The sequence below is a fragment of the Ixodes scapularis genome, unplaced genomic scaffold (assembly GCF_016920785.2).
Source record: "Ixodes scapularis isolate PalLabHiFi unplaced genomic scaffold, ASM1692078v2 PGA_scaffold0__279_contigs__length_252992795, whole genome shotgun sequence".
Classification (NCBI taxonomy): domain Eukaryota; kingdom Metazoa; phylum Arthropoda; class Arachnida; order Ixodida; family Ixodidae; genus Ixodes; species Ixodes scapularis.
This window is the reverse complement of record NW_024609835.1, coordinates 182,397,467-182,424,018: the sequence shown is the minus strand read 5'-3', so window position 1 is coordinate 182,424,018 and position 26,552 is coordinate 182,397,467. Positions and strand designations below refer to the sequence as shown.

General features: G+C 41.5%; 1 protein-coding gene across 1 annotated transcript; it reads right to left on the bottom strand.

Annotated features, from left to right (window-relative positions):
• Positions 1-8,829: 8,829 nt before the first annotated feature.
• LOC121833347 (alpha-tocopherol transfer protein-like) lies at positions 8,830-24,884 on the bottom strand. Its single transcript, XM_042286569.1, has 6 exons — positions 24,845-24,884; positions 20,303-20,468; positions 18,769-19,008; positions 15,207-15,400; positions 11,341-11,451; positions 8,830-9,605 (listed from the first exon to the last, which is right to left on the bottom strand). The coding sequence occupies exons 2-6, from the start codon at positions 20,457-20,459 to the stop codon at positions 9,378-9,380; spliced, it is 930 nt and encodes a 309-aa protein (XP_042142503.1). The 5' UTR covers positions 20,460-20,468; positions 24,845-24,884; the 3' UTR covers positions 8,830-9,377.
• Positions 24,885-26,552: the final 1,668 nt, after the last annotated feature.

Sequence of the window (26,552 nt, the reverse complement as noted above, 5' to 3'; positions counted from 1 at the left end):
TAGTCTTCAGTGCCCCCCCCCCCCCCCCCCCCCTCCGCCCGAAGGTTACGTATGTCCGTCGCGTGGGTAGACACCTTGGCTAGAAGGTTATCGTACTTCTCCACCAAGAAAGAGATTGAGATTTGAACCTCTTCTACAGACGCCTTCATCAGGTCAATGGAAGGTTTGAATAATAAAAGTTCATTCACCTTCCCAGGAAGCACGAGCAGGGAGCCTAACTTCTCGTACATGGCCAGAATCTGCGGCGCGAGGGAGGCGGATTCGTTCATCGAGATCGCGTCAGAACTCACGTCGACCTCGTCTATACCAGAACAAGTGCTCTTAGAGCGGCAAGCTTTACACCTCCATTTTTCTTTTCTGTCGGGGCTCATGGCAGCAAATGTGGACTCGGCGATGCTGGAACACGTTTTCCCCAGATGGTAGGCCTTCGCGCAAACTGAGCACGTCATGTGACTGCCGTCCTGGGAAAGGTATTTTTTGCAGGCGTCACAAAGAAGAGACATGGTCATAGGTTTATGCGAATATAGGGAAATATGCCAAAGAAACGTAAGCACTCCTAAAAAAGCGACACCGACTAGACAGTATATTGTGCACAGCTTGAACGGACACCAAGAAAAAAGGTATTTGCAGTGCACTGGTGGTCGGTTAATGGCAATGAAGGGATGATCGCTGAAAGGCCTAGGGTTGACCTTGCACCAGGTTGCAGATGATCACAGTGCCTCATAAGCGGGTATAGATGAAGGCCGCTGACATCAAAGCCAGTTGTGCTGGAAAACCTTATGCAGGTACCAGACTCGGTGGTGTGATGCGATGATCAGCGTTGGTCAGGACCACAGTTGGGGCCTTTAGGGCGGCGAACTAGAGGCCACGAGGGGGATCCTCTCCTTCTACCGGTAGAGAAACGAGATCTAGTTTCTCACCACACAATGCTGCAGGAACAATTTGGGCCCTCAGAGCAGGGTTTTAGGATAAAATACAGCACGATAGAAAATAATAGCAATAATAATAATAATAATAATAATAATAATAATTTTATTCCACATATAAGAAATATCACAGTAAAAATGCGGGTCTGTCCAAGCCAAAGGAGGCTTGTGGGACAGGACCCGGTAGCCGAACGGCGAGGCTGGGAAGTGAATAAAGTCACAAACACACACAACAAAAAAACAAAAAGAAAGACAACTATAGGTGAAAATAAAAACATGGCGACTAAGACAGGCTACAATCTTAAGTTGATCAGCATTTTTCTCAATTTTCTTCTTGTGGTACTTTCGAAGACACAATCGGGCAGTTTCTAAAAGGTGGAGGGTACATAATGGGCACATATAATAATAATAATAATAATAATAATAATAATAATAATAATAATAATAATAATAATAATAATAATAATAATAATAATAATGATAATAATAATAATAATAATAGTTTATTTCCCCAGTGCCCCACAATAACCGTGAGGTTTTGGTATTGTGACACAAATGTCCACGATTAAATAAAAGAAAAGAGATTCAGCAGTATCTCATGCAGACACCTGTCCTATGCATAATACAGTGTATAGTCAAGATTGCGCTTGAACGTGGTACAAGTTGCCCGCGTTGTTGCCCGAGTTGGCAGGAGGGCGTCTGGAGAAGTCCATATTTTGTCCCTCTCCAAACCAGACTGGCGAATTCCGCGAAGCAGTCACCTGCACCGTAATAATTCCCACAAGTGCGAGCAAACCGCTCAACTCCGAATGTGGTTACAAATTGAGAATACACAAACTCGCGGGCATGGGCGTACCAACCGGAGGAGGGGGGCAAGGCATGTGTTTTGCCCCCCTCCCTGAAACAGACGTCACTGGGCTGGGCAAACACTGGCCGGCGGCGCCCAAAAGATACCAAGGGCACCGCCCCCAGCCCTGGGGGGGTGGTTTGCCTTCCCCACTCAAAAATAGGTTGGAACGTCACTGCTCGTGGATTTTACCCCGATCCTCTTCGGAAAACTGACATCCATATCTATACAATGCGAAAATGTCTCTGCTTTAAGATAGCACAAAATACTTTGCGTACGCTTTAAGTCGCTGCCGTGGCTGAAGACGTTCTGTCAAGACGCAAGCACACGGGATTGGCAACCACTTAGTTTATTTATGACCGCAGCGCGCGTGTTGTCTTGCCTAACGATCACAGTAGTCCGCGTCCTCCCAAAAGCATGACAGGAGATAGAAACAAAGAAATATAATGCGTTATAAGCTTTTCTGTGAGGCAACGTACAGATAAGTCTAAGCACCATGGCAATCAGTTCCCCCGAAAAGAAATGTGCACCAGGAGAATAGCTGGGTGTGCTCTCCGCTCCATGCCCCTTTTTAGGTTCGCAAGAGGGCCACCGCCGGCTCGTGGGGTTTGCTTTTTTTTTTATTGCGCTGATTAAGCCGCGGTGCCGCTAGTATTGCGCGCGTCTCTTTTAGGGCTCGCGGCATTTCGATTTTGACGACGGCGTTGACTCCTGGGAACGATGGTGTATCGACAAAGGTGTTGCTTAACACAGGTTCCGTCAGCGAGTCAAAGCGATAGCGTGTCCCTCTGCAAACTGCGTGCACGTGGAGACAGGTTGCAACGGATGCCTTTCAAACCTCGTGACTCTAAGATTGTTTTCATCCGTGGTCGTATAGGTCTTTAGCTTTGGCGGTTTTGCTTTGTTTTCCGATCTGTAACGTCGAACAATTCGAGGCAAGAAAACATGCAGCTTACGCATGGGTAGAACGCCATGCTTACAGCGTGCACCGACAACGTGATTATCGACTGTTTTTCCGGGATAAATTCAGACACAGTTTCGTCTGCCGTTTCAAGAAAAGCTCGCTCGCACGTATCTGAACGAAGACAATCAGAGTGCTGTGGTTGAACCTGCTCCACAAGGGCCTTCGAATTCTCTTCCCGGAACGCTACGGCCGTGAGGCAGCGTCAATCAGTTCGTGCATTCCCTGTCTGCCACATTATCTCGCACTCGCTGGAATTATTGCAATACGTGCGAGTGCTTAGAGAAATTCTTCCGTCTGGTTAAGAAAGGGACATAAAGCGGACTTCTCAATACACCCTCCGGCCAACGCGGGTAACTAGAGAGCTGACTATCTTTACCCATTATTTTTTATTACTTTTTCAATTTCATATTTTTTATTTTACTCAAATACAAAATCCTCAATATTTTTTTTTTTTTTTTGTCTTAAGGGATGTTTTGCTGAAAGCGGCAGGGAGGTCGAAGGTCCGTCTTTGTCAGCCGGACGGACAAACGTAATGAATAGCAGTGTAACAAACTCGGCGGCTGAAACATTTTCACTTCATCGCGAATGTTGGTATAAATATTCCTATATAATTTTCGCCACTGTAGCTACTTTTTTAGTACTTTCTGTAAAAAAATGTTGTAGTTGCGATTACAATTTTTCGTCCCCTTTTGTGGAAACAGTTCAGCTAAAGATCATATAAAAATTACTTGTCATTTTAAAGTGCAATGCAGGAATATTGGTTAAATTAACCAAATAGACGAGCAACGAAGGTATTGTGAAGATTAATAGGATGCTTTAAATTGAATACAATAAGCGAACACAATACAAAAATATATTGAGTCATAATAAACACAGAATAAAAAGATAATATCCTCTGTGGCATTGGGCAAAAATGCCGGCGTGGACGGTATATTTTGCAGCGCTGTAACTTTCAAGGAAACAAAATAACGCAACATGTTTTTCATGAATATACTATACACAACAGTATGGTGGAGAACTATTACAATAAATTAAAGTAAATCGAAGATGTTTTTTTTATTTTCCCTTGAATTTTTATTACTTTGTAATACAGAACATGTTGGGAGGGACATACAATTTCAATCACTGAGATAAAGCAATGATTTATATCTCATACGAAAGAGCGTCTTAATAACAAAATATGACATAAAGTTTAATTTTGTGGCTATTTAATATTTGCAGATAACGGCTCATAAATCTAGTGACAAAAAGTCAAAGGAGCCAAGTTAGCGCAACTTTGACGCTATATATCTGACCTCCACAATACTGTACATATAACACGCAATAGTTCCCATGATCTATTATAGCTGTAAATTATGTGAGAGTTTTGATATTTGTATTTTGCTTAGTAGGTGTCACCAAAGATGGCATGCACGAAACCTTGCAAAGTCAAATATGCCATTCTGTCGCACTGAAAGTTTGTCTTTGTTTATTTTTTTTTATTTAAGTATTATTTTTTCGGCAAAATATTTTATGACTACGTCCCCTGCACATGTCACGAAGTAATAAATAAAAAAAATTATTAAAAATAAGAAATGCGCCCCGACACGCGTGCATGATCTTATCTGAAAAGACCCTTTACTTTTTTTAGCATTTCGTATGAATAATACCTTCGAGCACCTTTCATTAAGCGTCGACTGGGCAATTACAAACGCTGGAGGTGTACGCTATTTTGTGCTGATCACTTCAGTGTGTTTTGTGTGATTACAACGTCCCTAGTTTCTATGAGCGTCGATCATCATGTGGGTACAGTCAAGTATTTCGAAGAATTTCCTTCACGTCACCAGAAGTCTGAAATGAAAACAGTGAACATGTCGCATCTAAATGATCTCAAAACGGTTAAAAAAATCACTGATCACAGCTTCTGTTTGTCATCGACGTCATCGTTTGTATATCGCACGAGGCTTATTTTTGGTTTAAATATCTTCCACCGCCACAGTACCCTGTAGTAGGTATGTGCTTAAGTTTTACTACAGAGCGCTCAAGGAATCAATCGCAGTAATTTACTGAAAAAGTTAGTAGAAGAACAAGACTGGTGACTACTTTTAGAAAATAATCAAGTCTACAATATGAAAGTTACACTAAGTCAGTGGCATAGCCAGGATTTTATTTCGGGGGGGGGGGGGGGGGGGGGGGGGGTTAATGGCATGAATCTTCTCCCCCTCCCCCCAAATGACGAAGCAGGGTGAGCTCGGCGGTACGGACGCTCACGCAAAGATTCGCGAGGCGCTGTTAAGGTAAAACGGGTAAAACTGCGTTGTCGTTTTTCAAAACGGAGCAGGCTTCATTTACAGGGATACGGGCGTGGTGGCTCACTGTTCTACTGTCGTCGTTGTTGCGGCCCACCAACTTTAAAGCTTCCTTGCAGAACACAATTCCCCCCGCTTTTCGAGGTAGCACTGCATTACCAACGCTTGAAGGCCAGACAAAACCAAGGATAGCTATAGACCAGTGTCCGCTCTGTTCCATGGGTGCCGCCATGTTTGTTTACGGTGTCGCAATGACACGGTAAAAGGGGGAGGGGGCTGCGCTTTTTGCGAGACTCCGTTTTTTTAGAAACCTTGGTAGATATCGTAGTGCAAGAACGTCGGAAAGGCATAGTCACGAAACTTCAAGAACAACACCAATGCCAAGAGTGCTGCAAAGCGCAAACACCTTGTTTTATTCGCAGCCCAGGGGGATCGGTGGCCGAGTGGGCTAAAGCGCACACCCAGCTCGACGCGCGTGGAGCGAAAGCTCGCCCTGCAGAACCCAGGGATCCTGGGCTCAAGCCCCACGCCTGCCGGTTTCGATCTGGATAAGCATCGTACCGGTCGTGTATCACTACTGCGTGGAGCACGTTAAAGACCCCAGCCTAGCGGTTGTACTGCACTGGATAAATTACTCATCTACAGCGAGTGACTCGTCGCAACTTTAAATGGCTGACCAACTACACGCTGCATAAATATTCCCACAACCTGCAATGCTGTTTGGTTTGGCGCTATCTAGTGACTGAAGCAAGAAACATTGGGTATGCCTGGGAGTGGCAGCTCCATTGTTCAAACGTGAGCCATTACTTTGGTGGCGCCGCTATAGCCTAGTGTCTGAAGCAAGAACTACTGGGTAGGCCAGGAAGCCATGATCGCATAACATGCAAGTACGGCGGAAGCTGCGGCCTGGCGGGCCAGTCGGAACGTGACTACGTATCACCGGAGTGCGCTTTTACTGCGCAAGAATATCAGGCTTTTCCCTACGCCATGCTCCAATGTGTGTGCATTGCGCTCGTATACGTAGCGGATATCGAAGCCGTCGGCATGCAATGGGGGGCTTATCGTTCACCCTTTGCCACGTTACACCGAGGCATTGTATAACCTTGGGCTCTCACTTTACTGGCGCCGCCTGGCTGTTACTGGCAGGCTATACTGCCGGCCCCCCCCCCCCCCAAGAAAAGAAAATCTGGACGCTGAAAAATTAGAGCAACCGTCCTGGCACACACATTAGGGTAGGGTAGGGTGCCTTCATGTGCGCTTCGCATAGAGTGATGCCAACTGCCTGTTTCCCTTCCCTACACCCTCTTCCACCGCCATTTTGTTCCTCTCATTGCTTCCCCGTGCGCCAGAAGGTGGCCGTTGTGTCCATCGGTCCTCCCGTCCGAGGAGCAAAATGCTAATCCTCCCTCCGTGGGTTCCACAACGCTGCTCCGAGCTTGTGAGATAAGGTGCTTTTTTCCGAGAGGGTTATAAGCCCCACAGACTATCGCTGAGAACCAAAATGGCTGCTGGTTCTTCGGCGGGTGGTATTACAAAGGGTGGCATCACCCTAGCAAAGCGCACATTAGGCTCCCTAGGGTAGGGGCCCATATGTAGGGCGAGGGTAATTCTGAACAATCACGAAACCAAAATCTATTATCTAATAAATGTTTAACAAATTCATGATAGAGAACAAGATGCCGAAGGAAAATTAGTCTTATTTTTGCTAGGCCGCTTTATTTTGCAGCGTGGTCCAAAGGCAGCAACGGTATATGCTCGGGGGCCATGAGCAGCCGTCAGTCCGAACTCGTCGTTTTGTCACTCAGAGAAAATACATCACACACCACCCACAAACACGCAAACCACACGCGGAACGTGGAAACTAACTTGAATATTCTTGCGCCTATACGTAGCGAAAATATGAAGGTGAAGTTCTGTGCAACGAGAATATTGGTCTAATAAAGAATTGGATCGGATGCCACCTGGACATGCAAAGCAGAAAGCCAGACGGACTTCATCGCATCCACGAGCGACCATCAAAACGGGCGTCTCGATGGAGGGAAATTTCACGAAGTGAAGGAATCTTCGCCAGAAATAGGGAAATTTGAGGCGTCCAATGAAAGAGAGAGAAACATGAAACGCCCGTCAAGTCTGCGCTATAGGCGGTCGCCTTCTGTCCGGAGGCCCTATTCCCAATCGGCTATCGTCTCCTCAAGATCTTAACGACTCTGCGCGTAACAACGGCGGAAGCTGAGCGCTCGTTCTCTTCACTACGACGGCTGAAAACATACCTGAGAGCGTCCACTTCGAATGAGCGAGTGCTCGGTGTAGTGGTTCTGAATGTTCACCCCGACATTGAAGTTCAAGCGGTGGACATCCTGGATATTCTTTGCCGTGAACGCAGGCGGCTGCATCTTAATATGTAGGCGCTTGGCATAAATGAAAAGATCTAGAGAGCCTGTAAATTGCTTTATGAAATAACTAGTCACTGTTACTATTTGATTCGAGGTAATTTCTAGTCGAAATCACGTAATTCTGGTTAGTACACAAGGTGTGCGTGAGCGCAGCGCCACCCGTTGCTTGCAGTGGAATTGTTTTTACAATTTGTTTAATATTCCCTATGTCAGTGACATTGTTTTATATTATCACTATGTGAGTTTTATTATGTCCATTTTAGTTTGATTGAACTATGTATTTCAGTTAGGATAGTTTGTTATACTTTGCCTTGAAATTGCCATCCTCCATTCCACAAATGTTTCGAAATATCCGTTCTCTGTATTTCTGAGACCAAGTTCCGTATCCCAGGAAATAAGCATGAATGAAGGTATATTGACTATTTTATTTATTTGAGCATTTTATACCTTATAAAGATTCCTCCCGAAAGCATATAAGTTGGAGGTTGGAGATAGCCCGCGCTCTCCCTTTGCTCCGTGCCCCGTGCAAGACCGACTGGGTGAGCAGGGTAGCTGGCCCTATGACCGCGGGGGGGGGGGAGGGTTAGTTTTAGCATTTCGGAAGAGTTTCGACCCCCTCCCCCCCCTCCCCCCTCCCCCCCCCCCCCCCCCGCTTACGCCACTGCACAGAGTATACTGCGCATGATCATGCCATGATGAATGTGGCATCGTAAAAATCGGACTAGTTGTTTCAACTAACTATGCCAAAACATAAAACTGGTGAACACGACGGGTAATAAATTAACAGACTATTGTTCAAAGTCATATCAATCAAGCAGGTATATTTATATGTTCAAAACTGGCTAACCAGCACACCTTAATTAGCCAACTTTTTAAGTATAATAATTTGTGCGCTAACCCTCCATACCAAATTTGTGAGAGCTTGTTCAGAAATATTGCATCGTGTCGTTTGTAACTGGGCAGCCTTCGTGTGTATTTTTTTTTGTTTGCTTTATAGAACGCGCGCGAAATTTCAAACCTCACACGGGACTACGACGCAAAAGTCGCAGTTTGCGAGCGTGTAGTTACGTGGGCTTTCGTTTAAACCTGGCGCAAACTTTTTTTTTAGTCTAGAAAAAAGTTAGACAAACGAAGTTTACCTTGAAGGAACCTAGACAATGGGACGTTTCTCAACACGCACTGCAACGGTTTTACTAAAAATTTAGCGCTCATATTAAAATTAAAATAAAAAGTTCACTTCGGAAAAGAAGGACTAGTGTAGCGTTAACGTACAATTTTAATACAAAAATATGCGACTAGGCAGCTTACCCCGTGCAGGAATCGTGAATAAAGTAGTACTCAGGAACCGTGGGAAAAGTTCAGAGGAAGTTCATATCCCACGAGAAGTCTATTTTAAATTAAAACTTGGGTATGTTGTAGAAAATATTATTTATTAATTTGCAATGATCTTGACATATGCTCATTTCGTGCACATACTGCTGAACTATATACACACAGAATATTTTTAATGCGAAGTAGGGAATGATGAACACTATTTTTCATATCACAATCTACATGGGATAACGTTTTCTTTTGAATAAAGTGTAGAGACCGTGATTATACGAACGCAGCTTGTTAAGCATGTCAATCATCGTCTTGATAATTGCTCACGGTAACATAAAAAAAAAAAAAGTACATATTAAGAGCACACAAATACCGATTGTTTTACTTTGAACACGGCCAGATAAGTTTTGTTTACAGTATGGGGCAAAACGTACTTCCGTGTTTTCAAAATTTACTGGAACCCACGTATAAAAGAAAAACGAACATAAAAAGTCAACGGAGGGGACATTTGCAAAGTGGACGGCTTAACATACACACCGGCCCTGCGTATTCTACCATGTTTTGAAGGATAAACGTAAGCAGCAATTGTAAGAAGTAAGTTACTCTGGAAATGAGGTCTCTGTTCGGTATTTTGTTTCACACCGTCGTATTTGCTAGATGGCCATCATCGGAAAAGGGAGTCCCGCTATCAGGCATCTGGTAGCCGTATCTGTTGTTCTCAATGAACAGAGGTTCTTCTTGGTCCAATCCTTTCCAGAAAGCGCCGAAGTCAATGGCAGGCCCGTCTCCTCCGTACTCTTCTGGTAGCGCACTGGCCGGGATCTGCTTGTGCAGATTTTCGAAACTCCATCCATGACAAGAGATCTGGGTGGGAATAAAAAAAATCATTAACTACGCATTTGAAAGTTAATTTCTCTAAGTGTTTTGTCACATTGACACGGATGCGGTCAAACCATGTGCCGTACGGGGTTATGCACCTTCGTTTTCATAATTTCATAGTGGAGAACAAATTCAATTGTTATTTATCACGTGCAATAGTGAAGATACATTAAAAAAAAGGCTATGTTTATGTTATGATTGACAGAACTACTTAGCCTTGACAACTTTCTCTTCATCCATACATCACAGTTAAAACTTTTTATTTGACGTTTGTATTCGATCAAATCGACCAGATTCATTCGATATAGTAAAATTATCATGACGGTTTATCACCAAAATTAACCTAGCTGTACTAACAACCTGCTTGGTGATATAGGCGAATGCTTAACAGAATGAAACAGATATAAAACTGTGAGGTTGGTAAAATTGCCGGACATATAGTAAAATAGTCTAAGAGTTGAGCATATCAGACTTTAGAAATATTTATACGCTTCATTTGTTCATTCAAAGTAGCCTAGAGGCATATATAAATCACGAGGTTGGCTAAAACATTAGCTGGGAAGATCGGCGCGTGCACATAGAAGTGTTAAATTTTCGTTGAGAAAATATAAACGTAAGCACTTTTTGACAAAAGTCTGTCAGGTTGTGAGAAGCCATTATACTTTAAATGAGCTGAAACCAAGCCTTAAAATAAACATCCCAACGTTTGTAAAGCCAATCGTTTCCTTCATTTAGGGTGTCAAGTTTTCCCATAACAGCAGCAGCTTCCTCGCAGTGAGGGTCTTTTGTGGCCTGATCCGGTCAAGTGACGTTGGCTCTTGACGTACACAGACGGAAAAGCACACAGGGACAAGTTTGTTTCCCGGCGCGTTTTGCATACGCCCGCATTCAACGATAAGACTCTTCCGGATATTAGGCTTTGCGACAATCCCTCGAATTTTCTCTAAGTCGGTACGATGATCGATCGATAACCTTGCAGTGATATGCGACTATACTGAGCTCGAGGTCGATCATGCGCAAATCGTCTTTTGGCTGGCATTGTACTTTTTTTTTTTTTTTGTAACAAGCTATTACCCAAGTAGCGAGTTTTGGGGGCCAAAATATGGTCTTTGTCTGGAAATATAAAACCTTAACAAGCCCGAAAAAGCTAAAGTAGAACTTAACCTTCTTTGATCCAGGGTCTGGATATCTATCTTGGCTTAAAATAGCCAGACAAGTGTCAAAGTTAAGCTTTACTGCTTGTTCTGAGCTTATGCGCGACATCTTACGATTGAGTCTCATATTTCGACAATTATGTGGAAAGAAAAGCCATAGAAACGCCGCAAAAAAAGTACTCTGGCACTAATTAACACCCTGAAGCAAAACCGGTTTATGCCTAGGGTCGCCAAGCTTATGCCAAGTTAGGCGTTTGACTGGCGTGCTACCATACTAGTTCTCCGATGATAAATTTTTTCCAGCTAATTCTACTGCAAGCATCACTAGTTATACCACTCTATATGCTCTCCATAGAGAACAAGGAAATTCAAAGCCAAATTAATAAAGGTTTGAAATAAAAAAGAAACCCTAGTCATAAAGAATTATAAATATTGATTAGAAATTCGGGTATTAGGAACAATGCTCGTGCTAACCTTTCAGCGTAAATTATTCGTGTGATACAAACTTTCCAATTTAACGCTGAAAGCCAGCAAATTGTATTTTTCTAACCAAATTTGATACATACCCTATCTCTTATTTTCTTCTTGATAAAGGGCCGCAGCACCGCGAACAAGAGATCGAAAGCGTAAGACTCCCTGACAACGTGGATCGCTTTCGTCCTCAGTGGCAAGCTGTCCTGTAAATAAAGTAGTAAAGAAATTAGGAACGTCTTTTTAAGGTTTTTCTCTATTCTGTCATCGTTGTGTATGCTAAACTAGGGAATGCGCGCATACCGTTATTCACACCTGGTGCGTGTACTTTGCACTCTTTCACGCAACCCTCTCTACCGTCAGTACGCCTGCGAACGACACAAATGTAAACACGATACTATCCAAAGATAGTACAGCAATGAAACGTTTGTCAGGGTACTTACAACTCTTTTCGTTAAATCACGATTTATCTAAATAATTTCGTCAGATTCAAACGTGGTTCGAAGCGGGTTTTGTGTGTTCGTCCCTGAAACAAAATTAAATCCAGTTTACTGAACGTCGGATGAACGTAACATGACTGTAGAGACTTTGAAATAATACTGAGGAATAAGTAGTCGAGTTCGTTTAAGATATTCAAATATAATTTACGAAACTTGTTCTACACATCAAAATGGCCGCGTGAATGGCTGTCAAATTACCTTCATACTCACAATAAAAAAAAAAAAAGAAGAAAAGAGAAACGATGCGCGTTTTTTACCCGGAAAAGTAAAACTAGGACTGATAGTTTCGATCTACCAATCGTGGCTTGTAACATCGACGAGGGTCCAGTGACAATGGTTCCAAAGTACAACTGTGACGAGAACAACAAGCATGCAGAACATAATGTTCAGAAGCCCAACGTATTTTTCAGGAAAGATGATTTTTTTATTATTAATTCAAAAGTTTAAAGTGGCGCGAACTGCAACACGATCGAAATAAGAAACGGACTTGACAGGGACAGACGCCACTTACAACTGATTTTATTGAAGAAACATCCACTCAACCAATTTGTCGTTCACCATTCCGTTAAACAAACCAAAAACAAGTCATAGACATTGTTATTCGCTGGACGTGATCCGTAGGTGCGAGCGATTGACTTTCCAACTGCAGTGATGCTGTGATTGCCATTAGCGTTTTGTTGAGTTGCGTGACATCAAGAAATTGAGTTAGATCGCTTGACATATTTTAAAGCTCTTACGAAGACAGATTCCAAAGCTTGTGGTAGTTTTTATTTTTCAAATATATTTCACGCACAAGTTTTGCGTTATCGGCTAATATATTGATATATGGTTGTTTGAGATTTCGTAGTTCCTGACAGGGCTGCACGAAGCGCAGGGCCATGCTTATTATGATCATGGTTCTTGCCTCGTGATTTATTGTTCGGCGTGTTTACAGCGTCTGATGCCGCCACCTTATTTACTGCGGAGTGATAATAACATGATCTGGACTCAGCATATGGTACGTATTTATTAGGCTGCCAGTAACTATACGGCGAGCAAGTGTTGCAAAATGCGTCTTCGGTTGATTCATAGAAACGCTATGAGGGTAATGCCGTTTAAAAGACTACAAGGTACGCACAGGGAACGCGAGTTGAGGAGGCAGCCATGCGCGCGCCATCATTGGTTAAAGTCTGAGAAAGGAAAAGAATATGGACGCATTTGGCGGGGAAAGAAATGCACGAGATGCGCAAGGAACAGAGGAACTTACAAGCTGTATAGTTCCAGTTTAAGCCTCATCAATCGAATTCAAGCGTGTAATAGGATAGTTGGACGGTATTGTATGTATTTGAACGAAACATCTAAAGGGCTGGCAACCGCTAAGTTGTGCTTCCTGCTATGTCGTGGCTTTCATTATAAATAAGGCGGCACTTCATCTAACAAATATTTCTTTACTCAGTAACAATAGTGATGCACAAACAGAAACTTAGCTTTTAACTTGGTGTTTTTCACAAACCTGAATGCGTTGACCTTTTTTGCTTAGAGCATACAGGCAGCGAATTACACTAAAGGGCTTATTGATTATATGCACGGAACCTAGAGCTAATTGGATTGAATCGCCCGCTTTAAATTTGTAAAGAACAAGGGACCACTGCTAGACTCAAACGACACTCGCAAAAGGAAGACTTTCTTGTTCTGATTTTGTCTTGACTTTTATATTATAATCACTGCCAGTGAACTAGGCCAAGCGCGTGACTAACCTCAGCAAGATTATAAAAAATTACCCCCGCGTTTATTTATTTCAACTAACAACTAATACATTAAAGTAAGATAAAAAGTCATACAAAGAGAATTTAATGTATGGCAAATTGACCCGAAGAAAAATAGGCCTAAACATCCCATCTTTTCTGGAACCTTGAACGTAGCGCGTAACATTGTTAGTGTCTCAAAACTAGTGGCACTCGTATGATCAAAATGTTTTATGTTTGGCATTGTCATTTGTTGACCGTCCCTCGTTGACTGAAGGGATAGGCTTCCGAACAACCACGCACGAAAATAGGTACGTTTAACTAAGGGACCTTTATTCTCTGCGGCCAATCAATTAACGGTCTTCGGCGCGTGGCGTGATCTCGCGCCTCAAGAGCACGGGCTGATTCGCCGATAGCAAAGGGACCTATGTTATAGGTACCTTTATGCTGACCGTGTGAATATGGTATAAGGCACTTTCCTTGTCAAGGATTGTATAATTACATAACTTATTCAATAAAATAAAACGAGCCGATTGGGAAGCACTGGACCAACGATGTTGATGCAGTCTCACTCAGTCATTTTGCAGTTGCAAGGGACTGCACAAAGTTTGACAAGCTTAATATTCTTGTAATTTCGCTTATGCAGTTACAGTGTTGATGAATAACTGCACTCGAAGATTAATTAGCCGCGTATTTCTACGGAAATTTCTTCCTTAACGAAGCGATATATGTTAAAATTAATGATAATTATTTGATAAAAACATATTTTGGCATTGAATTCACAGCAAAAGGTCGCCATTTTTTATTTTAATATATTTTTTGTTTTGTCTTTAATACAACGGCTTTTTGTACTCACCGAATGATCTTAAACGCTCTCCTTTCGAGTGTAAATCTTTGTTCTCGGTTCATATCTCGTTATTTATAAATAAAGTATTGCGTTCAGATATTTAGGTTCAAGCGTCTTGCAACAATTCTCTCTCCTTGTGATTTTATGCGGAAGCAGTTAATGAATACATTTACGAATGCACAGCTGTGTCCTTATACTCGCTCGTACAGGCATGATTACATGAATACGAAAAACCTCCGCTGACAGGGAGGATACTCATGTACACCAAGTCTTTTAACCCTCACGTAGACTTTTGTCTACTTTTTAAAAAGTTCAAGAATAGTAGAGTGGTCAGGATTGCCCTGTAGTTTGTTTAGTTCAGTGCTGTTTTAGTATGTCAAGTGTAACCCTGAAAAAGGTCCCGAAAGCAGTTTGGGAGACACAATAAAGCTCTGATTGATTGATTGAAATACATAGGACGTATCACATTACAACGATTCCTTAACATTTTTATTTCAGTTTTGTGAATAAAGCTCCTTAACAAACGGGGTTTCATAAAACTATGAACGCTGAAATCAACACTAACCTACAACCATTAAGCAAATGGTTGTTTGCCGTTTAAAACTGTTCCCAGCATATTCTTTATTCTATCTTCGCTAATAACCTTTTCATTTTAGAACTGTTTACAGGCCTTTTTTTGAAGATAAAGACACGTGAAACGAGGAATCGCAGAAATTTATTCCAAGCCTCCTCATTTGTTAGGCATTATTTTTGAGTGCAGCAATTAGTCCATTGTGCTGGACGAGTAAGAAAAAAAAAACACACACACAAAAGAAGCATTTTCACAGAGTGCCACGCCGCCCACCATGTTGGGATTAAAAAGAAGTTGATATATGGTGAAGTACCGTCACCTGTAAATAGAGTAGACCACGTTTCATCAAGCTGATATTGCAGGAGAACATCTTGCTCGTGGTGTATCCCCCGAAGTCAACAACGTATGAGATGCCGGCCATCTGGGACGACGAATCATTTGCCATGTGGTCAAGACACATTACGCACGCTTGCTGGAATTCTTCGTATGATACAGTGTCTGGCATCCATGCTCCTGGGGGAAGACATCTCTTGTCAGAACTCATTTACATGCACACAAAATGAACTCCCTGATTAGATATGTATACTCTCAAAGTCGAAATGACCGGTGTAGAAAACGGGTTCACTAATCGTTATACCATAAGCTCCTGTTCGAAGGGAGCATTACTAAGCTTGTCCTTGGGTTTAAAATTAACTGAAGTTTTGTGAATCGTTAATCCACACTGATTGCTCCAGGAATAGTCTTCATAAAACAAAGTTAAAAGTGCGAGGCAACTTTCCCATTTCTATGCAAATTCTACATGTCTAATCGCAATCTGTCACCTATAAAGATGTGATTCCGGTTACAAGCATTCAAAGGAGGTGTCAAATTTGTTACATATAAACTATTGATAGTTACATAAAATTTGATGATTAGGTAATAGAAATCACTTGCCAATGTGGTCGACATCTATACTCAGTAAGATTATGGGCTAGATTTAACAGAGCTAAATAACTACGGCTTGATTATTCTGTTACGTCTTATAAAAAAACATTATCTTTGACAGTAGCGAACATTTTTTTAGCTTTTTTCTACATTGTCAGTTCTATTTATCATGAGTTAGAGCTAGGTTAGGTAATTACATTGAAAAGTATGACTCAGCGGTATTGTTTCTAAATAAACATAAATACTTGTCGCAGGGTAGGCACCCCTTCTCCTCTCGAAGGAAATTCAGAATAAAAGAGTAATTATTTTCTTTAACAGAATCTGCAATTATACATCGTTTGTGGCTTGAGATAGATCACAAAGGAACACATATTTGTTTTCAAGTTTTGCCTGTTGTCACCATGTCGATTCACCGAACCGTATTTTAGTATTTATAATGTTTTAATTTTAATTAACGCCGATTATTTCCAAAGATGACTTTTAACTTTAAAAGCGGGGAGACATGAATGCTTGTCTATTGCTTATAATTGTTACTCGCCATGTGCAATCTTATTTTTGGTTGTTCTTGTATTGTTTTTTCAGACGACTTGCAAATAATGTTCCCGTCCACTCATTTTATCTCGCTTGCGAATAACATCTATCAGCTGTCAATTTATTTGAAAGCGAGGCAAATAGAGGCATATGAACTGGATTTTGCTCGAAAAGCTCGTTACGGAGTGTTACTGATTTCCCTCTTAATGTGGTTAATTTAATTACTTCTGTGTGCATATTGGACCACTCATACTTAATTCTAGCTGAACGCACACATTTTAAACGCGAAAACGTCGTGTTTGTGCTGTGACAACCAGTACCTCTAAAAACTACTTCGCACAACGAATAATCTATGCGCAAAACTTGTTTTTGGGTTTTTTTGTTTTTTGTGACGCGACAAGGAACATAGTACGTAAACATATGCCAGAACCGTTTTCAACACTAATGAAGAAGGAAGTTAGCTAATTTGTTAAATCGTCATTTAATTAATTGTTCATCCAATGAACCGACCGTCTTACGGTAAACGCCGTGCAGTGAAAATTTTCTTTGCTAAGATACAGAAACCCATCACTCGAAACAGTCTTGAGTTTTATTTTAGTCTATAGAACAGTTCTAGCGTTCTGAGTGCACTTAAAAAACATAATAAAATGTTTCTATAATTTTAAATTTAAGAGCACGTTTTCTTCTTTGTGCACTATTTCACGCAGATAATCACGTAAATCTTGAAATATAGCTAGTGGCGGCTGAGGCATACGCCTGTAAGTTTTCCTTTGTTGTTATTTTTCACAACAGTGCGTTACGAATTAGTATGAGACGTCTCCCAATTAATGTTGACTTCGGTTTGGTTTGGTTTCCGGTTGATTATAAATATGCTAATTACCACTGAAAAGGTAGAGCAATGTAAATTCTTTAAACAAATGCTTAATGAAGCAAGCTTGTATCTGCAAATATATATATCTATACAAAAGAAAATAAACCGTTCATCCAATGATGGGCACAAGTGGGTGAGTGAGTTCCTACATATAAATGGCGTCTTTTACAACTTCGGAAGTCGAGGACAATGTACACCAGCAAGCACAACAGTAATTAGAGTGCAACATATCAAAACAGAAAAAAAGGCGATTTGTTTAGGAGTCACCCTAAACTCGCGAACATATTTAGTTTTCATAGCTAGTTGCTCAAGATATCCGCACTGAAGCAACACAAGCACCAAAGCCAGAGGGACAAGATACGGCGCTGTTTTGACCCTCTTGTCTTGGGCCTTGTGATATTTCGGCGCTGTTCTTTGCTATGAACTAACTGGCCCAAATCACTATCGTATTGATAGTTGCTTTAGTCCCAATCACCATAATTTATACTCCGGCGGCGCCTTTGAACATGCATCGTATTCTTTTTTGTTGTATAAGTTATTGGAGTGGTAACACGATCTACAGGAATTTTCTAATCTCGGTTTACTTCCGGTTGAAATTCCCAAAAACGTTCCCAACTATACTTCGTTTCAGCTTACGTCCAGACAATGCCGACGCTACTAGGTAATTGAACAAATCATGCAGCGTCAGAAGAGCAAGTTGCTGGGCCTTCTTTGTTTATGATTCGTTCAGGGATGATAGAATGCGTACATAGGCATCTCGAACATCATAATGGTGCACTTTTGACTTTGTCTGATTGGTCCTATCAGCTCGTAGTGTCGGCTACGTCTCGACTTATGGTGAAACGAAGCAGAAATGGTTCTTGGTTCCCGTTTGACTTCCAGGTCAAGAGGCTTCGGGCAAATAAAACAAGACGTACTTTTCAATGCTCAGACTAACTCCATGCTAATTAATAGGTTTAGAAAGGGCGAACGACACGAGGACAATGGAGGCACAAAATGAGGACAAATAAGACATTGATTATGCCCTTCGACACTATCATTATGTCGAAAGACAGACGCTAGGACCAAGAAGCTAGGACTTGGTCCTAGCGCTAGGACAAAGATCCGAAAACAGGACACGGGCGCTAGGACAAAGACCCGAAAACAGGACAGGCGCTAGAACAAAGAAGGCACGACGGCAACAGGACAGGCTCCACAAAGCCTGTCCTGTTGTCTTCGTGTCTTATTTGTCCTAGCGCCTGTCCTAAACTTTTTAATTAGTATAGACCAACTCAGCTAAAACCCAAGTTAATACAAGCCCATGTCAGTCTCCCTCCAGCCAATACCACCTAGAATGTAACCAAAGCCTGTGAATTAACCTCCACGAATCGTCATCGCACTGAGATGGTGTTAACTCGGGAACAGAGCCTGAGTCTTACGCCGACGTAAACATTCGGGTCTCATTTGTTTCTGCGTTTGATGCCACTGCGGGCTTCGATTGTTCTGGGTGCTGCTGCTCCGGCTCGCTGCACCGTGCGTGACCTAGTTAGGTTGTGGAGTGGCGCAAGGCGCTTACCGATTCTTGTAAGGAGAACTAAGCGGCCGCGGACGTCCCGTTCTGGCAACACGACGTGCAAACACTTCGCTTCTTGCTTCACGCTGGACGGCGTTAAGCCGCTGAACAACGAAGCGTAAGCGGCGCGGTTTCTGTAGTAGTTCTTGATGGTCTTCAGGGCAACGTTCACCTTGAACTTTCGGACACGCAGAAAGCGCAGAAGGAACTCTGGGTCCGTCCTTGCATTCAGGTCGGGCTCCCCTGGGGAAAACAAAACAATTTTGAGCGAAGACGAAGCTTTGGGTTTATTTTTATTGCGAGTAAATGAACACTTTGACATCATCGCTTTTTTTTTTTATTTAACGTATCGTTACTTCGCAATATTAGCATTTCCTTTGTGATTATTGCCGTGAAATCTATAGACATTTTCCACAAGGGCGCCGCCATCTTGAATTGACGTCAGTTCCAGTATGGGCGAAAACGTAACTTTGCCGTTGCCACGCCAATAGAAGACATTTAGGATATAAGCCTAACCGTCACACATTCTCGTTTTGGCTCGCCTCTATTTTTTTACTAGTTACAGGTTGAAACGTTTTACTTTTTTTTCGTCGCCCATACTGGAAGTGACGACAATTCAAGATGGCGGCGCCCTTGTGGAAAAGGTCTATACTCGTGTTCAATTCCTCCTGCCCAGCAACCAGGGTTCACGCGTTTTCTTTACTCTGAATTTTAAACCGACGCTTAAATATTTGTCAGTAAGCCTAATTCAATGACATGCCTTATTCTCGGGGAAGCATTTCGCCAATTTCACTTTTTATTTAACGTTTTTTTTCTGAACATATTTGAACTAAATTAAAGTTTTTCGAAAAACATTCACTCTGACCTTCAGTTTTAATTAAATAATATAGATCCTTAGTTGGTGCTATTCCAACATAGTAGGCACTTCAGAAAGGAACTTTTATATAAACTTAACACATTAATTTCTTTAGATGAACTTAATATGTTTCATTTTATTTTTTCTCATTTGTCGACTATTCCTCGCACCTTGGAAAAAAATCAAATCTTTGATTCACATTCAACAGAAAAGCAGCACAGACAATGATGAGAAGCACAAAGGTGAGGGGGCTGACTATGAGAGCAAAACCGAAACTGTGATATTAATGAACAAACACACCTGGACTACCATATGTTTTCCTGCTTAAGCTTTGCATGCTCTATTCGTGTGAAATAGTTTCCTATTTTAAGCCTAATAAAAGTTACGTTCATAAGGCCTAGATTGACGATCTGGAGAAGGACATGTTAGCTCAAGAGGCGAGTCTCCCTGATTTTTGGCGTATCAACTTATTTCATCTGTTTATTTTGAATTTTCAGAATCTTCGTAATGTTCCTAAAACATTACACGATACGATACAAAATAACAATGTACTTTTGTCCTTGGTTCATTAGTGTTTGTGAAAACCTTACGCTTTTTGTTGTTGTTTCTTCTCCCACCTGTGAAAACAAAATTTTGAGTCACTCTATTTTTTCGGTGGTCGTTTCATTCTTAGCTTCTTACCAAGGAGAAGCTGTGTTAGTTTCATCAACGCCTCCTTTAACCCATCTTCGGTTTCACCGAACTCTATTTCGGCTATCCTCTGGAGCTCCGGCGGCAGAGGCGCGATCTTGGTTTTCAGCGTATCGGAAACATGCTCGGCCTCGTCGTCCGATGACATAGTCTTCACCTGTGAGATAATTACATATCATTAAACATTCGTTGTAAGTGATATCAGGTTAGAATCAATATAGTCTGGAGCATATTCTTGGTCTTCGCGCCGGGCACGCACAGAGAAGTAACCAGATATAGTTTATCTTTAGTTACTTCTACTGTAAAGCAAATACGCTACTTTTTATATTGTCCCGAAAAGAAATGCTGTATGGTACAGTCGTGGGCGATATTAAAAAGCCCAGGCAAGCCTGTGGCTTTGAAGACATCCAGTTCTATTTAACGGAAGTAAGCTCAACTATCACGGAGGATGTAGTGTGTACCAGCGACATATCAGTGTCTGTTAAATTTCTGTCGTTACTACCTACTTGGTCTGCAAACGATCGCTCAATCAACATCGATTTCGGTGTGATTTTTAGATCAATCTTACGTACTCGAAAAAATAAAATACACCTCTCATCGTGTTTTATCTAATGCTGGGCATCGGTTAAAAATTTTAACCCGATTAGTCGCCACTTCTTAATCAATAAATTAATAGACTAATCGGCCTTTTTTATTTTCATACATACTATATTTAAAACGTCAAATTTACTTTTTTTTTATTTGCTGAATTCGTGATAAACGGCGCAGTATACAATTTCGATTAGGAATCAACCTCAACGTGTAGTTGAGAAGAGTTCAAAAGCACTCACACTCACCGATTCTTACTTCAGCTGCATGAGGCAAAGAGGTTCTTTGGTATTCTCCGGCAAAAATGACCTCCTTTGATTGTTCACAATAGATTCTGCGGCGCAAAACGAAGACTCGAGCGGCGATGAAGGAGCCGCAACACGTGTAGCCTTATCTACTTGTCTGGAGTTACAAATCTCTCCCCTACAGCTTGCGTTAAGTTAAAATTTCACCTAAAGTTTGCCACTCCTACAGGTATACACGACCACGTCTGAGTGGTGAAAACGTTTAATTTACTTTTTTTTTATTTATTAAAGGTGTACCGATTAACCGGTTAAAACAAATTCATCGCGATTAAAGCTTCAATGTATCAATAGGTAAGTTAATCGATTAATTGTCCAGCACTACTTTTATTCTGTCAACTTATTATCAAACGCATTAAAACTGATAGCTCAACTTGCCAAACTGGTAGTTTCAGCCGCGGTAATCGTTGCCTTTTTTTCTTTTTTGTTTTCGCGGAGCGCCTGCACAATTGGTGCTAAAATTAGGGAGTTCTGATGGATCGTTTTCGCCGTCCCGCAACGCTCTCCGCAACTCGCTACGAAACCCGAAATTCTACAGTCGGGGCCATCGGCGCTCAGGTGCAGTCGCGGCTTTCTCGTTGCGGAAAGCTTGGCGGGGAGGTGGGGGGGGAAGAATGTTGTTTACGAAAACTCCCTATTAGAAGTAAGCGACAGCTGGTGCAGCGGGAAGTGACGACAAGTATTCGAAAGCCTCGGAAGCCTCGACAATGGTGGAGCTTTCTTCTGACAGATAGTGCTGCAGGGCTTCCAAGCCACGCGCGCGACTGGGAGTATTGTTCTTGACACTAGGTAGCTCACTACATATGCGCAACTGGTTTTAAATGTGTGCCACTGGCGAGCCATTGACCCTGTACTTTTCAAAATTTTCAACGTAAAGCGCCTTTTCAAGAGGTACGTTAGAAACGGCCTTTGCATATTAACTCGCCCCAAAAGACAACTGCAAATTCATAACAAACTTGGGTGAGATAGATATGTTATTCTCGTCCTTTAAAATATGAATTTTACGACAAGGGGGTATTTTATGGCCATAGCATTATTAAGCTACAACTCGAGATTTTCAGCTATATGGATGTCCTGTTTTCTGGTCACGGAAACAGTCTCCCCACTAAATTTAGCGGAAAATTTGACGTCACGACCAAAGCACCAATTCAGTTTCCCCGTTAAATTTAGCGGAAAAACTGATGCCACGAAAACAAATTCCCCGCTAAATTTAACGTAAAAATTAACGTCAAGACCCATGCACCGATTCAGTTTCCCCGCTAAATTTAGCGGGGAAATTGACGTCACGACCTATGCATCAATTCAGACTCCCTGCTAAATTTAGTGAAACTATTGACGTCACAATCGGAGCACCATTTCAGTTTCCCCGCTAAGTTTGGCGGAAAAATTGATGTAAGAAGCTAGGCACCAATTCAGGTTCCATTCAAATTTAGCGGAAAATTTGACATCAAGACCTATGCATCAATTCAGTTTCCCCGCTAACTGTAGCGGACAACTTAACGCCACAAAAAATTGTAAACCTTCTGAAAAAAAAAATGAAAAAATGTGCTCCAGTTTTTGGTTGTCACGACCGAACACCAGCCCGTGTGTGCAACGATAAATGCTATCGCGTTCATAGATAATCGCCCCCGTGATTTTTACAATATTTTTATTTATTTTTTATTCAACGTCTTTTTTTGTTGCTTTTTTGGAGCAGGATCTCTTAATTCTAACTTATATAAGACTAAAGTCGCATGGATATAGAACCAATACACGGTCATTCGGAGCATTGTAACTGAGCTTTCATCAAGACGGGACAACTCTGGCTAGAAACTAACATGCTGAAGGTTCTTTGAGGCTTTCTCGATGAATCGAGTGATTGAAGATACCAAAGATATTTACTGAAAACAAAAGCGCTCTGATGAACGTGACATGCATGTGTAATTCAGAAAACTGTTTCTAATATGTCAGAGCACATGCAGTATTTACAGTCTCTTGGTTACGTCACCGCAGTGATTTATGCACAACTGAATTAAGTAGTACCAGTCAATAGCATAAGCTAGTATTGCCAATGACAATAAACAAACGTTGTACGAGAGTTGACACTCAGTATATTTGACCCGCCTCAATAAACAAAAAAATATATATTGCACTAACAACGTGTAATTATTTTGGTGGAACGAAAAATATTTTTTTTTTCACAATAAATTATATTTTTAGATTTTTGAATTGTTTCCGCTTCGCACTTTTTGTAACGCTTGGCACTATGAGAGCTGATAAAACGATGATTTATCTAGATTTTGTTTTGAGCAATTACTAATAGAAAGGCTAAAATTTGAAAGAAAACGGCCTGTTAAAGGGCTATATAGTATTTATATGGCCTTGTAATGCGGTACCTAAATTGGATTTTAGGTTCCCTGTTTGTTATATTCGAGTAAATAAATTGGCTTGCATTGATATCAAAATAATTTAGGCATTCCCCTTGTAGTAAAGACATATTCTGAAAATAATATGGTAAGATATATATTATAGGCTATGAAAAAATAACCGTATTTTTCGGCCCGTGGTAGATAAAATGTGCACCGCAGAAAGCTCGAACTCCGGGAGAATACGACGCTAGTGGTTGGGCTAGAACGCGAAATTTGAAAACATGACGTTACTTGGAAGAAAATATCATTGTGAAAAACGAAACTTCTCTGTGAGCGGACGTCCACCTAAGCTTACTATTGTCAAAACAAGAAATGGCATTCTGGGCGCCTGTAGCATCTATTGCAGTGAAAAAGAAAAACACGTCAGGCAAGATAGAAAACAGTATCCGCTCTCTTGTTTAGAAGTATTTTCCACTGATATAAATCCTACAAGCATCCGCAATTCCGATTATTATTTTGACAATATTAGGCTTAGGTGGCCGTTGACTCATAGATAGGCTTTATTTGGCTCAATTATCTTATGGTCCAGGTACCGTTATGTCCTCAAACTTTCGCGTTCTATTCCAACCGCTAGAGCATTGTTCTCACGGAGTTCAAGCGTTCTGCGATGCATATATAGCTTATTTACTCGGGCAGAAAAACACTGTTCACGTTTCTCGGGAACTCCATGTACAATTATTTTTATCTAAAACGTTCTCTCCTTCATTAATTGTATACGAAAGTTATCGCAGAAAAGGAAGAACCCGCCCTCTGCCGCAGTTGGCACTTCCACAGCTGTCATGCAGGTGGCAATTCTATGTTAGTATACCTGGTAGACTACGAAATTCTTCGTCCCGAGGGACGCTAGGCACAAATACGACTTTTTACATTAACACCAATTTCTGAAGGCTTCATTATTTGCTGATACATGAAAAAACCACAAACCCAATTGTAAATACGGTTTAAACACCACTATATTGCTTCGATAGCTGGTAATATGCGTTGTGAAAACGTCCTCGTGGAGGTCGTCGAATGTACGAGGAGAAACGAGTGGATACGTTCAACAAGGAATTATAGGTGTGGAAACGACAAACAATCATTCAATCTTAGAGGGAGGCTAGCGCGCAGTGCAGATAAGGGTGAAACATCCGACATCCATGGACGCAGAAGCCGCACAGAGTGCGGATTGCTGCAATCTCTCGGTGGGCGTACATTTCAACTTAAAGACTGAGGACTGACAAGAAAACAGAACTTACCTTTGATTACTCTTTGTGTTGTATAGTCCGTGGCTTCTCACAGATAATCCAGCATTTATGATGGTGATGAACAAGTAAAGCACGTAGGACGTAGGCCCTGCAAAAAAAAGTGCACCGACTCACTTTGATCTACCTTGCTTTTTTGTTGATGGGACTGGGAAATACGTACAGATACCGCAGGATGGTGTTGTAATCGTGCCAGCACAAATGAACTGCGCTTTCGAACCTAGAGATAACTGAGCGTACATTACGTCATCACGAAATATAATCGGACAACGCAGAGAAAGCGCACGGGCACGTTGCCAGCGTAGATATCGGAGAGGTTTCCTGCGTGACCCGCTTTCAAACTCCTGGAGGCGGGGAAAACGCGAAACATGGTGTTATGTGGTAATTTTCCTACGGCAGATAAGCTTGCTTAACGTCAGTCCTGAGAGTTCTTTCTATGGCTCGATTATTTAACCCTATATGCTGAAACATCACTGAAGCGATAATTTGTTATGTCATTTCACAATGATATTTTATCCGACAGGCAGTAACATTGAATCTCCGGCTGATAAATCATAAATAGTTCACTGAGATTTCTAAAATAAATTTATTTATGAGGCGATGAACAATAGCCTAATTTAACTGACCTAAGCTTTGCTATATATTTATTTCGAAAACAACTTGAAACAACTGTGACATAACTTTGCTCCCATTAGAAACTAGAAACGCGAGCGAACTCCCTTTTGTACGTGCGTTTGTTCGTATTTAGTGTTTTAGGCACAGAATTAAGCTTGTAATATGTTTTTAGTATGAATAAATAATAATATAGTTGATAATTATTGCCTTAACCCAGTGTGAGTATATGAAGCAAGTTGGGTGGCCAAGTTGGTATTCATGGAAAGTTCTGAAAAACAGTGCACAAGAGAATAGCGAACGCAGCATGTCAAAGACAAAAGCAAGTAGCGAGAGCAGAGTAGTTTTGAGCTAATATCTATTTCTACAAATCAAGAGACAATGCTTATTGGAGGCTTGCGATCTTTAAAACTGTTGTGGCAAGATAAGCTGTTCGAAGTGCGTTCGACATTGATGCATTCAGCGAATATTCGTCACGAACAACAGCCTGCCGAACATAAGATTTATGCAAGTCGAGAGACAATATTAGTTTCCAACAATAATAAATTGACAAAAATAAAAAAGCAACAATAGGAAACTACGCTCAGAGCCAATTGAAGCATGTTGCTTTTCAGAATGCCACAAAAGTGTGGATTGTGAATTTGCAGCATTAGCTGTCAAAATAATGATAAAATGACCAAGCAAGGTGGATAGGGCACCCACTCTAGGGAAGCCCTGGTTTTTAATAAAATAATTCGGTACCAGCATCCCGCAGGAAGCATCATCGTCAAAATTCGACCACCTTGACCTGAGCCAGATACACTCACTTGTAATTCATGAGCCGACCTGTTGCCTAGAAAGCACCGAGAATGTCCTAGGAAAAAAGAGTCTCTTTCGAGGACACCGTCCGCGAAGAATGTGAAACTGGGTCAACAAGCTCCTCGGTCTTGCACGCATATCGGATTAACTTGAATATTTATTTGAAAAAGGCTGTTGTGCGGGGGCAGGCGTCCATCGGGGTCGGCTTCTCTGGTAAAATATCAGTTCTTACAAACCCACCATTAGAATATTATTTTTTAAGGAGTTTCGTTATCCTTTGTGGAAGTCCTGA

Bases quoted from the DNA above. Each gene is read 5' to 3' on its own strand.
- LOC121833347 (XM_042286569.1), bottom strand. From the start codon at position 20,459: ATGTCATCGGACGACGAGGCCGAGCATGTTTCCGATACGCTGAAAACC. The intron at 15,401-18,768 runs GTAAGCGCCTTG...GTCTTCCCCCAG, and splicing joins AGTTCTCCTTACAAGAATCG to GAGCATGGATGCCAGACACT. The intron at 9,606-11,340 runs GTATGTATCAAA...ATTCCCACCCAG, and splicing joins AGAAGAAAATAAGAGATAGG to ATCTCTTGTCATGGATGGAG.